Raw genomic sequence first — 14,572 nt, forward strand, 5'->3', positions numbered from 1 at the left:
ACATTCGCATGCAGAGGTAATCATGATGCACATGGAGGCTGCTTGCCCTGCAGGTAGGTAATATCTTGGCAGAGCTATAGGGTTGTTCCTTTACCAAGGAGATAGCTCACCACATTTCAGATTGTCTTGGCACTGCCTATTAGTGCTTGCAGCTGCACTGTTAGCATTTTACCAACAGCCATATCACACCAAAAAGGTGCTTAGTAAGCAGAGCACTAATAGACACTAGTGGGACTCTTACAGAGAGTTGTACACATCTTTCCCAGCATCCTCTTGGATGCTTTATTCTTGCTCTAAAGATGGAAGCTTAGAGGTTGTACAGACAAATCTAGGCCGCTTTAGATTGGTTCTTGCCCATTTCTGGTTCTCACCTTTTTTCTGGATACACAGTTAGCTGCTCAGGTATCAAGTTCTTTTCTACCAGCTTTACATAGCCCGAGCCATCACTTAGACCAGCACAGATGGTTGGGGGGTGGCTGCTGGCCCAGTACAGCTGCCCTGTGAACCAGTCTACAGATATGCTGTTCACACTGCTGACGTCTGAGAGAGAGAGAGAGAGAGAGAGGATGATTAGCTATGAAGTCCCTGCTCCCTAATCCCCTAGAGCCCAGAGGCAGCTACAAACCCCATGAAATCAGTGGGCCAGTGGAGAGGTCCTTTGTGTTAGAGGCAGATGAGGGATGAGGCTTGTTTGAATGACTGGACAGGAGCATGGTCCCTGCTAGAAGAGACCACCCCATTGTTCCTGACTAGTGTCTTTTAGGACAAAGCATCTTGTTCTCCTAACCAAGTTCTGTGGTGCAGCTAGGCCTAGCAGAACAGGTGATGAAACTGCCTTGTGTAGGAAAAGCCACGGCTTGTTGTGAATTTACCAGCCTTCCTGCCTCATGAAAGCTCTTCCTGCTGCCCTGAGAGCCAAAAGCAGCAATCGGGAGAGCGTGAACTGTCCTAGCCTCACAGAAAGATCATGTGGTATTGCAGCGTACTTAACCTTGACACCCGTAAGAGGGTAGGGTGCCTTACGGCAGACATTTACCTGGGTAGAGTAATGTGTTGCTTTTCCCAGGCATATAGACGTGCAGACTTTTTCCTTCATCCACCCAGTAATAAGCCTCCCTCAGTAGATCATAAGCAATCGCATCAGGCGTGGTGTTGGTGGAGAGAAGGGTCTGATAGGCATGAGTTCTCACATCCAGAAGGGCAAGGTCTCGACCAGCTGCCAGCAAGATTTGTGTAGCATTGTCTGCAACGGAAGACAGAGTGGTCATATGCTTGTACTGAGCCAGGAGGCTCATGATCACCTTCCCTCCACCCCTTCTGAGCCAGAAGGGAGAGACCTGCCAGGGGAGGGTCCTGTGCTGCCCATTCCTATATGAGCTGGGCCGCTTGGACACCTCCACAGCGCACCAAAGAGTGGGCTCAGGAGTGAAGCAGAGCCTGCCAAGGAGCAGCTGGCCAGGGGCAGACAGGTGGCTAGCTGGAGAAAGGCCAGAACTGGGCAGGGGTTAGCAGTAGCCCCAGCCAGAGGCTACAAGGCAGCAGTACTTACCCAGGACGACAATATCTTAATGTGCTAGCATTGGGCTGCTCTGGAGACTAGGCAAGGCTCTCTCTTGTAAGATCAAGACGTTGCACCAAGGGCAGTAGCACCTTGTTCACTGGCAGCCCTAGTAAAAGTCTCCCACTACCCCAAATACAGCCATGTTTATGGGGACACCAAGGGCTGGAACCTAAAGCTTGGAGCACTTGCCTGAGCTGGTGGTGGCAGCTGGGGGGGGGGGGGGGGGAAGGCTCTCCACACCTAGATGCAATAGAGAACCTTGCAGCAGCACCCCGCTGTGGGGTCAGGTATAGTGTAACTGATTGTCTGAGACCAGATGAGACCTGTGCCAGAGCAGTCTTGCTAGGAGTTTGGTGGGTGGGTGCAGACAGCCTATTGAGTGGCTGAGTATTCAGTATGGCAACATGTAGCACTGCTAGGACTTGTTTTATTGAAAAAAATCCACTGGAATGCAGCCACCTCTGGTGGAATTGCTGCAGGTAAGTGGCAGGTGTTGCACCCAAGGGGCATGGGGAGGTGAGAGAAAACTAGTCAGAGCAAATTACAAAGCAGTCCCTTGACTGCAGAATGTTTTCCTAGCCACCACAGCCAGGATTAGAGTCTGGTTCCAGGAGTCTGATATTGCAAATCAGCTGCATAGGCATTAGGTTTGCCCCTCTGGCATTAGAGCTAGATGCCTCATTTCCTCTTACCTGATGGGATTTAGCAGAACTGTTTGCAATAGCTAAGCCAGGCAGAGGTTTGTGCTGGATGCTGTGTATAGAATCCAAGCTACTATTTAAAGCATGGCAGAACTGTTTTCCAGGATCTCTAGTGAGCCTGTCTAAGTACTGACAGGCCCTCTAGTTTAAGGCTTAACCCCAGTTTAGCTGGGGTTGTCCTACTCTCAGCTGTCAGATTACTACTGAGTCCTGTTCAGGACAGGTGGCCAGTATGAGCCAGTCCTCCAAAGGAGGACCATGTGCACATTTTAGACAGGGTTCCAGGGGCATACTGCGGGGAGTGGGGGTAGGGCGGCCATGCTGTCAAGGACCAGCCTGGGGGGTACCAGCCAGGCCCTTGGAGGAGCTGCCCCATCACAGGCAGCCAGGGCGTACTTCCTTGTGCTCAGTGCAGCAGCTGGAGGGAGTCGTGGGGACCAGAGCCTGCTGCCGGGTGCACAGCAGGGAGAGAGCAGGAAAGGGGTCTGCACACCCCCTCCCCCTGGCAGGGTGCTGCCCATGCTGCTGCTACTGACAGCGGGAGTGGGGGAAGCAGGACATGGGCCTGCAGACACTTCTCTCTCCCCCCCCCGTGGAATGCTGCCACTGATTGGGGGCACCATTGTAAGTATGGCCCCCAGGCACTGGAGACCCACAGTATGCTGCTACAGGGTTCTCTGGGAGAGAGAGAGAGAGTCAAGTTTATGGATGCATTTATAAGGGGCAGGAATTATGCTCAAGTTGCTAGTCTCCATCACCTTGTGGAGGTGTCAGCCAGGTAAGTTTGACATAGCTGCCACTTGCAACATCCACTAGACTGCTGGGTTACCAACTATGACAAGCCAAGGGGTAGAATTGTTACTGCAGTCTTCCTAGCAATGAGAAACCCACACACTTTCCATAGGTTTCAGCCCAGCTTTCAGTTGACAATAGGAGGAGTACAGCCCTACCACCAGTTATCAAGTGTTACTTACCAGCAACTTCACAAATAGCACCAGCATGGAGCTGGTATCCTTTTACACAGTCACAGGTAAAAGAACCGATTGTGTTCTTACACAGCTGGCTACAGGGACTATACACAAGGGAACATTCATCTATGTCTGTAAGAAGGAAATGGCAGTTCAGTTTAACAGAGTGACAATGACTCCTCATTAAGCCAGGCAAACCCTAATGCCCCTGGGTGGATTGTCAGAAACATGAGACCTCTGGATCTTCATGCATGAGCCTCTACTGCCAGAGAGAAGAGACCCAGCTCTTAGCCAAGAACTTAGACTATCTTTTGGTGGCCTGGCCACCACCACAGGGGACAAAGTCACACTGAGTGGGCATGGTTTAACTAACATGCCACTGGCTGGCTGCCTGCCTAGATGGCAGACTACTCATTTCTCAGGGCTATATGAACACTTGACTGGTAGTGTGCAGAGTCCAATCACTTCCTGCCGCTCACCTCTAGATAGCAATCTGCTTTGGTTGATGAGCACATGCTCTCAAGTTACTTTTGGAGACTCCCTCACACCCCTCAGGAGATTTTCAAAACAAGTGCAGATGTGGCCATACCAGTACAATTCTGTCCATCAGCCTGGAGCGCCCATCCAGCACTACAAGAACATCTCACGCCCCAGTTGGTTTCAGTACATTTCTCTGTGCAGCCTCCATTGTTCAGAGAGCAGTTCTTGCCTGCATAAAAAAATTGCAGTCTTGACATGTGAAGTCATGTTAGAAGCTTCCTCACAGTATTTTATACTTCTGTCAGTTTACTGTCTGCAAAGAGCTCTAGAACAGAATGAGATGCATGGAGCTGTACATTACCACAAGTATGGAGTTCATCAGTTCCATCTAGACAGTCTGCTGCTCCATTGCACATTAGAGACTCCAGGATGCACTTCCCCTCATCACATTGGATCATGCCTTCTGGGCAGTGGGCTGTATCAGAGAAAGATTGTTAGGACATGGTTGGCTACTGCCGTCACTCACTAGAAGTGAGAATTGTTACCATGTTCTCCAGTGATGTTGTCTTAAGGACTCAAACCAGAATTATGGTTTGATGAACATGCTATTTTAATGTGTTATTAAAGACCAGCTGATCATTTTTCAGTTTCTGATGCTAGCTATTTCCTGTCTGAGGCTATGCCAATACTTTCTAGGAAGTTTGTATTTAGGAGGCCTGATGCATCAGGGAATTGTCAATGAAAAATGTGTTAGAGCAGTGAAAACAAATTTGATTTAGCAAGATGTGCATGAAAAATTCTCAACTGTGCGCCCCTGCTGCTTACTCCTCAGCTAGGTCATGGTGACATTACAACTGATTGCTGTGAAAAGCAGACTGGCAGAAGCTCAAGTCTGGTTTCAGATTGTGACAAAGGAGATGAGCCGATCATTCACATCCTAAGCAAACCATGAATGCAGATGCAATACCTGGCAAGACCAGTCCTTCAGGACTGACTGGATCTGCTTCAGAAGAAAAGCAACATGTAGTTCATAATTATGGAGTGGGGCATTAAGTTGCACCTCAGCTGTGATGACTAAACCCATTTCCATATTCTTACTACATGGAGTAAGAGCTGGAGTTTGGCTTCTGGAGAACCAGGCCTTCTAACTCTGCTATTTATGGAAGTTCTCCATATGAGGTTTCAGACACTGGTGGTGAAAATTCCATTTCAGGTTAGGGTATGTTGGTTGTTCATCTCTTACTAGAACTAGACTAGCTTAGCAAGAGGAGCTTGCTAGGGCTACTTGGAGAAACATGCATGTGTGTCGCTCTAATAAGTTTTTTAATTACATGCCTGTTACCTTAGAGGCTGTCCAGACAGTCTGGCTTAAGCAATAGCCAGGACTGACACTACAAGTCTTAGCAAGGTTTCATTAGAATGGTGGAAAACTCTCCCTCTCCCCCTATTCCCCAGACTCCATGGGTGTGTCCACACAGCATCTGCACTAGTGGGATTAAGTGTCCCATCACAAGTAGATAGACTTGGGCTAGCAGGGCTCAGACAGTGCTCTGGATATTGAAGAGCATCTCCTTCCCTAGTCCTCAGAGCCTGAGCTCAAGTCCACTCAAGCTGCACATCAAAGCATGACGTACAGCTCTTTTTAGAGCACTAGCCTACATCTCATCAGCCCAGGATGGGAGGCTCACTCCCATTAGCTCAGATGCTGTGTAGACACATTCATCAGGCGAACATGTCACAGCTAGGTAGTTTTCCCTTCTGATCTCCTCACAGCAAAATGAAGTGTGCTATGAGTTTTATTGCCACTAGGGTTTAAATTGCTAGATACCGATTCAGCATAGAATGGAGGTAAATTAGAGCTGCCATGTGGTTGGCCAGTTAGCTTACTCTTGTACATATCAAGAGAGTCCCATTACCAGTTACATACCACAGATTTCTTCATCTGAAGAATCTCCACAGTTGTTGATGCTATTACACTTCCAGTCCTCCATAATGCACACTTTGTTTTTACATAGCCATTGTCCTGGCAGACAGTGGTTCTGGGGACAGTTTGCTTCATCTGAGCCATCTTCACAATCTTCATGGAGATCACAGATTTCCCAAGGATCGATACACTGAGAATTCCCCCGACATGAAATTTTTCTGTCTCCACAAGCTATCATAAGAGACCACAGGTTACAACAAGAACAGATTACAGACTAAGCTCTGGTTTAAATTGAGTATTGAGACTAGTGGCTTATTGGATAGAGCAGAATCTTTGCTATCTCCTATCTGTCCAGTGCTCTGTGGACAAGTGATCAATTTCATATAGACTAACCTGTAAATGAGAGGAAGAATCCTTCAGCAGCACTTTGGTCAGGCTCAGGTTTTCCTTGGCAGAAACATTATGGGGAGTCTCCAAACAGGTCAGTATCTAGTTACTCTAGACACTGGCAAAGTAAGTCAACCCCAGAAGACTCTGAAAGGTTAGCTCAGAGTAAGGGATTATGTTTGAGCAACATGACTTTAGTTTTAAAAATAGCCATGGGTCAAACTAGCCCTCCCAGTTGATTTTGGGCTTGCTCTATATAGTTTTAGTTGGAATCACTTTGCTAATGATCAGAGAGCAATCAGCGTCACAATCAGCACTGTGAAACGTGCAAGTGTTCTGCACAGAGGGTAGGTCTTTCCTCCTGACAATGAAAAAGGTCTAATCGGTGCCAGTGGCCTAATTGTGGATGTTAACATGACACTTTGTGGCAATCTTGTCCTGCAAAGTATGAATTGGTAATAAACATTTGGTTTTGGGTGCAGAATTATAGAAGTCATTAGCTGGTCTCATTCATCTGGAAAAGGTCAAAAGTCTCCTAGACAATTAGCCATGAGTTCTGTGCCAACTCTTGCATCGAAGTCAGCAAGGAGAAGTTGCTCAGTTGATGGTATTCTTTTAACAACTTGCTACAAAGTTGTAAAAGACATCCTTCCCCTCACGGCTAGATTTGAGTGTTTGTGCATGAGCACTAATGATGTTCACAAAGCAGATAATCTGACATTTAAGGGAGATAATATGCTGACTTCCCAATAGGTGTTTCTAGGAGCTTTACCCACTTATTTTTAACAGTGAAACTGACACCATGCAGATGATTTTCTTCAGGGCTTTTATCCTGCCAGAAGGTATAACTGGCCTCTTGGATAGAAACATCTGCAAGTCTTGTTTCCTGAGATGTTGCAATGTCAATGTTGAGTTTATATACCTCATTGTGCACTGCTTGTGTATTGCAAGTGGGCATTGTCGGTCAATCCCAAGTACATGCTCTTAACATTCCAGCTTCCAAGCTTAGCTTCTTAGGGAGTGTCCTTTCCATGTAATATGGCTGCAATAGCTTGGACATGTGTTGCCATCTGTCTTGACTTCACTGGTTTGGAGCCAAGGAAGGACAGATACATTTGGAACCACCTATGCTGGAGTTGCTAGTGTTAAGGATTCATTCTATTTACCTGCCTTCAGGGCTCAGCTCCTTGATTGGGCCTTTTAGCCACAGATAACTACTCTGTCCTGTGTGGATGCAGTTGTCTTGTCAGATACAAGAAGTGAATTTGCTCATCCACCTTCATTAAGAGACTCATCCTAAGTCAGCCTCAGAAGACGACCCAGTACAGTAGTATTGGGCAATTTAATACTGTTCTTTAACTGAATAAAGAATGTTCACTAAACATCAGGTCACCCATTGAGTTGGGTTTTGCCTACACTCAAGTTACCCAAGGAGCAGCTTACTTGTAACATGGGGAGAGGAGTGTCAAATTTGTTCATACTAAGCTCAGGTGATCACACACACACACACACACACACACACACACACACCCACCCCCCTCTGTTTGGACTCTGTTGCATGGCTTGTAAAGAGCAGCCTCTTGGTCTTCAGGGAGGAAATTGCAGTCTTGGACTTTCCCCATGAGGAATCTGTTAAAGCTAGTGGTTCTAAAGCACCAGCTCTGCTGACCAGAGTAGAGACCGACAACTTCACTGCCCTGAATATTGGACACCTATGCCACCACTTCACTTTCTGGGGAAGCATATCTGCCATATTCCATTTTCAGAGAGTCAGACATTGGCTATAGCCCCTCTAATCCAGAAAGAGACTTGTCTGGATTTCCAGTATTGAAGGGACAGAGAAACACACCTCTCCCTTCTGCATTGGACATTAGGAGCAGCCATGCTATTTAACATGAACTCAGAACCCTCAGTCTCTGCAGGAGGAATTTCAGTGTGAGGAACACCTTGGTTAATCTCTAGCTCTAGAGGTCTGTTGCAACTGAGCATGCATGCAGTAGTCAGATCTTTGCTGTTAAAGCAAGTAGTTCCCAAATGCTCCATCTGCATCTCTAGATCACTACCAGATACTTAGAGGCAGTGAGATACTATTGATAAGCTTAGTGTAATACATACCACAGTTTCTCTCATCTGAGCCATCTATGCAGTCACTGGTACCATCACAGAGCCAACTACTAGAAATGCACCTTCCATTGTCACACTGCCACGTATTCGGGTCACCACGACATACTGCTTCTGAATAGCAGGAAGGAAAGAGGAAAAGTTTTAAGTTGATATGTCACAGGTGTTAAAGTAATGCAACACAAGGCATGATTGCTGTCCTGTCAATTGTAAAATACAGCTAGCCTGTGGGCAAGCCTGACCCTTCCAGCCTGGAGAAAGGAGAAACTTCAAGCATTTAACTGGTAGACGAACACTACTAGCACCATGTTGCACCAGTCATTCTCCTCTGATAGCCATTGCTAGTCTAATGAGTAGAGCGGGTTACAAAATACAAAAGCAACAAATCAAACACTTTTGTAGAAGATTTCTGGCATTGTTTTCCAAGGTTGGAAGAGATCCCATTTCTGGGGAAGTTTCCATCACATGAGAATTAAGTCAAACTGTTTACCAGCCAGTTTCTGGTGAACACAAATGTCAGCCAATGCTTGTGTTTTCAAAACATCAAAAATGGCAAGTCTTGGTGTAAATATTTGTTGACAGTCTTTTTTTAAAAGGCAACTTTAGAGATTAAAGTAACCCTAGTAAATAGCTTTGCAACCTCTGTGTTAATAGATTCCCAGGCATTACATTTAGGACAAGGGATATTGTGGCCTGAAATTTACATTGTAAAGTCTAAGCTTCAGTGAAGACTTTCCACAGCAAAATCAAAAATATGGACAGGCACATGTTTTTAGAGCACAAGACAACTGATCTACTCCACTATTTCATATACCTGGCTTACTGAAAGCTAGATTTAAGCTTTTGCAGATGGTGGAAACAGTCCTTTGTTTTGGAGCCCAAGGATGTTTCATTTACAGTGAAAACTAGTAATGTTCCAGATACAACTTCTCCCAGACAGCTGGCCAAAAACCACATAGGACTTACTAGTCTATTCTCCACACTGAAGGGAAGCTTTAATAGAGTGTTTAGTGGGAAGCGGATTCAGAATACAAGGCTTCACCCAAGAAGTACCCTTATGGTGCTAATTTGTAGAGTAGGGGAGCTGCTGTGGATTGCAGGCTTCTATAGCTAGGAGACCCAGTTCATTGGAAATCTTGCAAATGTGCAGCCACTTCTTGCAGTCAGCATGTATGCTTCACTCCCACTGAGCTCAGCACACATTAGTCATGCTAGATAATTGTGGCTGCCCCTTCTGGCCATGTTTTGGTGATGCAGGGATGCTGCATGTAAAGATCTGCAGGTTTAACATTTTGGACTATACATACCCATCAACTGGGCATCCACTACTACTAAGCCAATTGTTCCTGAATTAGAGTTGGCTGAACTCTAATTACCTTTGATTGCTCTTTGGATTAAAGTTTTAACACTCAGTTGTGAGAGCTAGCTGAATGGCACAGCAATAGAACTCCTAGTATTCTTTCAGCCACTTGCCTGAGAGTTCGCACTAGCTGTGAGACCAGTTTCATTTAATGCTGGAGAGGAAAGTGACACAGGGGTTAGCCTGTGTGTATATAACAGAGGGCATCATCAAAAACCTGTACAGATCATATAGCCACTGCAGTCAATATTCAATATAGTGCAATTGAAGCTAGCATGTTTAGTTTCCTCTCTGGCATTAGAGTTCTGACAGCCATCCTTACCTAAGTAGGCCTATGGAATTTTATTTGATCTCCCATCCACACATGCACCACTTTGTATTTAAAGGCTTGCCAGGGCAGGAGCTATTTCTCTGCGTGCACTGGACTACAGAATGTCCTTCGAGCAGGGGACAAGAGACCTACTCCATTTACAATTAAGGGCACCATCAGGTCAAGTTCTCGCTTTTGCAAAGCTAACCTCAAGTAAGTGCTACCACATTGTGACAACCTGCAGTGTTCTCATTGCATCCTCAGAACAATGACATTACAGACTCAAGTGGCAAGAGCTTTGCTAGTCTAGTTTCCAGGTGCTAGAGAGCATGAAGTGCTACACAATGCCTGGACAGAACCCAACTACCAGTAACACATGGTAGTCCATCACAGCTTTTAGCTCCTAGCCACTTCAGCTAGAAACTCATTCCCATTACCAAGAGCTTAATCTCAAAGCCTCCTTTGCCACAATCTTATTTATCTTTTCATGCCAGAATCTCAAGTTAGTCAGGTGCAGTCAAGAAGTTCTGGACTCTGATTACAGCTACTATTAGTTTTATGACTAGAGCAGTAATTAGGCTGCTAGATACTAGTCCAAGAATGAATTAGATGTGATAGTTTGAGACGGCATAGCAGGAGACCTCTTCACACGAGAGGAGTTTCATTTTAGCCTTCTGAAGACCTCCCCCCAACACACAGTGGTGTTAGTTAAAACCAGTGGGATTTTGCATTTTAGGTCAGTATAAAAGCCCTTCACTCTATAGGAAGGTTGACAAGAGCCTTCCTTCTCCATGAGTTCAATGTTTGACTAGAGCCAGAAACCTCATTCTTACAGCTGTTGTGATTTGTAATGGAGCCCATGGGTTCCATTTCTGTTAGCAGATCATACCTCTCTAGTGACCTATTAGGAACAAGGTGTCAATACAGTAGTCACAAAACTCACCACAATGCTCATCAGTCCCATCTGGGCACTCTTCTTCTCCATTACAGAGCCACAGGAAAGGAATACATTTCTTGCCACACACAGCCTGCTGCAAGGCATTACAATTTCTTTCATCTGCAAGCAGAAAGATGTACAAGGGCAGAGTCAGAGTGGGGGCAGCCAGCCAAGCTGTAAGAATCTGGAGTCACTCCATTGTGACTGTTCCAATAGGAGCAATTTGTTGGAGCATGTGGGAAGGTCAGATTGGGCACCCCTTGGTAGCATGTAAAGAAGATGGACATCCTGGGCTGATTTGAAAGGCAGCAGTGAAGTGGCAAGGAAACCAATTGGTCATTCACTGGTTACAGGGCAAGACTCCAGCCCCACAGCCCTTCGCCAGCTCAGATGGGATGGCCTCACCCACTCCCAGCCTGGGGGGGGGAGGGGGCATGCCAGGCCAGCCCCTCACAAGCTGCAGGGGGGATGCACAGGAGGCTGAGGGGCAGCTGGCAGCAGTCACCCCTCAGAGCCTCCTGTGCACCCCCACTGCATGTCATGAAGATCTGTCCCAGCACCCCCTCCCACCCCCAAGCCAGCACCTGCCCCCCTCCCCCTTTGGTACACCACTGCCAACACACTCTGCTGAAGCTACGAGCTGGAATGGATAGAAGCCTCCATCATCATCTTGATGATTTAATTTAGAGTAGGTATTGCAGATAAAGGGAATGTTCACAAGAGTCAACCTTGTCCGATTGTGTTCTCTGGACTATTAGTCCGGTCAGGATTAGAGATTTAAAGCCCAACCATGATGATGCCCAGTGAGGTAGGTCGTATGCTAGCACCTCTGAGAGTCAATGGCCATCAGCAGCAGACACCCAAGTATGAAGAAATATTCCTCTTCTGCTCAAGGTGGCACCCAGGGCCCTTAACACTCTGTTGTGGGGCCATGCCCAGATCAGTCCCAACCCATCCCAGACAGAACAACCCAAGAGAACCTACAGAGGTAGACAGGATAGAACCTTCTGAGCCTGGAAGCAGGATACAAGAGACACCAAGATGGTGGGTCATACTGGCTACCAGCTGAGAGTGTTCTTCTCACATCTCTGCTGTCCCACTTTAGTCTCTTGGTCACCAGTTGTGTTACTGGACCTTCAGTACCTTGCCAGTGCTATGTCACTCCAAGAGTAACAGGAACAGGGCAAGGTAGGTGCCTCCCATTCTAAAGATTAGTAGCATTCCAATAGCAGTCAAATGAGGGACTGCTCAGCTGCCCATTATATCAATAACCACCTTAACATAGTCTAGCTAGGGCTACTGACTAGAGACAGCTGCTCCTTGTTAACACCTCAGCACCACAAGAGGCAGTGTGCAGCTGCTATCCCCATTTGCACATCTGAGGGACTGATCCTGGCAGGAAGGCACATGCAACTTAGCCTCCCTCCAGCAGCTACTGCAAGGAGTGAGGCAGGAAGAAGGCAGAGGCAGGGTTATTCTTTCCTTCTGGAGACATGCCACCAAGACTTAGGCAGGTTGGAGGGGCTTAGCAAGGTCCCTGCTTCCAGTTTGCCCAACCATACACTACAGCAGTGGTTCTTAACCTTTTCTCATTTACAGACCCCTTTGGAAATCTGTTACCCACACAGAGTTAAGCCTGAATAGTTCTGTTCAGTCAGTTAAGTCTACCACAAACCCCTTAGACAGCCTGTGGGGGGCCCCCTTGGACCATAGGTTGAGAACCACTGGTCTAGAGCACTCGAGATGCATCCCCCATGCCCATTTGGGACTGCAGGATCTCAGGAACACACTAGTTTGGAGCAGATACCAAGTCTTTTTACTTTTGGTTCACAGCCCCTTATCACAGTGTGGTTCAGGGGTCCTTGACATTAGACAACCAACGATGCAAAGTTAAAAGCAACCCCCCTCCCCGCATTCAACCCTGCCCCACGGAGGCATCCGGAGCCTGACCATCTCCCTCTGGCACCAGAGCCTTGTTAAAGGAGGAGCAGGGGCAGCTCACCTGAACTCAGCCAGTCGACGCCCCGGGCAGTTAAGCCGGCAGATGAGCTACCCCAGCCCTACTGCAAGCCAAGCCTTAAACAGCGAGCTGCGCCCAGCCCAGGCCCGGCCCGGCATCTAACTGAGCATTGCCCGGACGGCCCAGAATGAGAGTGGGAAGACAGCAGCGCCCCACTGCCTGGCCGGGCTAGGGGCAGGCCAGGACCCGCCCAGGTCGGGAGACCCGGGACCGGCCCCGCACCGCTAGAGAGGAATTTACCCCAGCCACAGCGCGCCGCGCGCCCCACACCCGGGAACCCCCCGCCCCGCCCGGGAACCCAACCCAACCCGGCCCGGCCCCGCTCACCTGCGCCAGCCAGCGAGCCGCAGGCGGCGGCCAGGAGCAGCAGGCGGAGCGCGGTGCGCCCCATGGTGCGGGAGCGGCGCGAAGCAGGCGGCAGAAGGGAGCACGGGGAGAAAGGCTCCGGGCAGGGCTTTATACCCGGCACCGAGCCCCCATTGGGCGGCGGGGGGGGGCAGCCGGCGTCAATCACCGGCCGAGGGAGCAGCCGCCCCCAGCCAGCGCGGAGAGATGAGCGCGGGGCGCGGGCAGAGCGCGTGGGGCTCCAGCCAGGCGCCAGGGGCTCGTTCCTCTTCTGCCCGGCCCCGGGCTGGCGTACAGCTGTGCCCCCCGTGCCAGGGGCTCCCTCCAGTGTGGCTGGCATTCAGCTGTGCTACCCGTGCCAGGTGGTCCCTCCTGTCCTGCCCTGGGCTGGCGTTCAGCTGTGCTACCCGTGCCAGGTGGTCCCACCTGCCCTGCCCCCAGCTGGTGTACAGCTGTGGCACCCGTGCCAGAGGCTCCCTCTTGTCCTGCCCTGGGCTGGCATTCAGCTGTGCTTCCCATGACAGGGGCTCTCGGCTGCCCTGCCCTGCCTTGCCCCGGGACTGGCGTTCCCAGGCCAGGGGCTCTCTCAACACATGCCCCCCATGCCAGGGGCTCCCTCCTGTCCTGCCCCTGGCTGGCGTACAGCTGTGCCCGCAGTGCCAGGGGCTCTCTCAACAGCTGTGCCACCCATGCCAGGGGCTCCTTCCTGTCTGGCTGACATACAGCTGTGCCTGTAATGCCAGTGCCTCTGAAAACAGGTGGTTAAAGATGGGCATCCATAATTAGAGGCCACTCTTGAGGCCTGTTCCCTAGGCAGGTGCAGGTCACAAGGCATCATGCTGCTTCATTACTGTCATCGTGCCCAGTGTCTCATGCTGTTGGCCATGGCTGGAGGTAGGGGCATTGCGCGCCCCCCGCACCTCCCCTGCTGAGGTGCCCACAAGCTCCAGGGAGACACTGGTGCTGTGAGTCTCCCCAGGCGGAGGTTGGTTCCAGCCCACCAGGGACTGACGGGATTGACTAGCCTGGCCCAGAGGGGTGGGGCTGGAGGTTCCTCCCAGAGGTGACGTGGGGAAGTCACGTGTCCTCCCCTTTACATTGTGCCCTCCCAATATCACGTCTCTGCCAGGGTCTCGTATAGCCATTGTATGCCAATGGGAGAAGCTCTCCCGCCGACATAGCATTGTCCACACCGAGGATTGTGTTGGTGTTCACACCCCAGAACAACATAAGTTATACTGATGTAAGTGGTAGTGTAGACATAGCCCTGAGAGTTAACAGCTGCTTGGGGAAGGACTGGCAACTAGGAGCAAGCATAGTGAGGCAACACCCTGGAGAGGGGGGAAGGAAAAGTATTTCTGTTTGTGTTGTGAGTTTGGGGGTTTATTTTGTTTTGCTTAGGAGAATTTCTTGGGCCTACCCTGAAGCCCACATATAAATAGAGAAAAACAAAACCAG

General features: G+C 49.0%; 1 protein-coding gene across 1 annotated transcript in view; it reads right to left on the reverse strand.

Moving 5' to 3' along the window:
* Positions 1 to 13,193, reverse strand: part of LOC137158942 (low-density lipoprotein receptor-related protein 2-like) — a 39,147-nt gene extending 25,954 nt beyond the window's left edge. Inside the window, exons 1-9 of the mRNA XM_067556980.1 lie at positions 13,097 to 13,193; positions 10,756 to 10,869; positions 8,137 to 8,256; positions 5,638 to 5,865; positions 4,072 to 4,185; positions 3,820 to 3,939; positions 3,237 to 3,362; positions 1,037 to 1,243; positions 372 to 540 (exon numbers count right to left, since the gene is read on the reverse strand). Coding sequence (XP_067413081.1) covers positions 372 to 540; positions 1,037 to 1,243; positions 3,237 to 3,362; positions 3,820 to 3,939; positions 4,072 to 4,185; positions 5,638 to 5,865; positions 8,137 to 8,256; positions 10,756 to 10,869; positions 13,097 to 13,160 — 1,262 coding nt within the window. The 5' untranslated portion in view covers positions 13,161 to 13,193. The remainder of the gene's footprint in view (positions 1 to 371; positions 541 to 1,036; positions 1,244 to 3,236; positions 3,363 to 3,819; positions 3,940 to 4,071; positions 4,186 to 5,637; positions 5,866 to 8,136; positions 8,257 to 10,755; positions 10,870 to 13,096) is intronic.
* Positions 13,194 to 14,572: the final 1,379 nt, after the last annotated feature.

This window comes from Emydura macquarii, unplaced genomic scaffold (genome assembly GCF_026122565.2).
Source record: "Emydura macquarii macquarii isolate MOO-44397 ecotype Brisbane River unplaced genomic scaffold, CSIRO-AGI_Emac_v2 contig_1790, whole genome shotgun sequence".
Lineage (NCBI taxonomy): Eukaryota > Metazoa > Chordata > Testudines > Chelidae > Emydura > Emydura macquarii.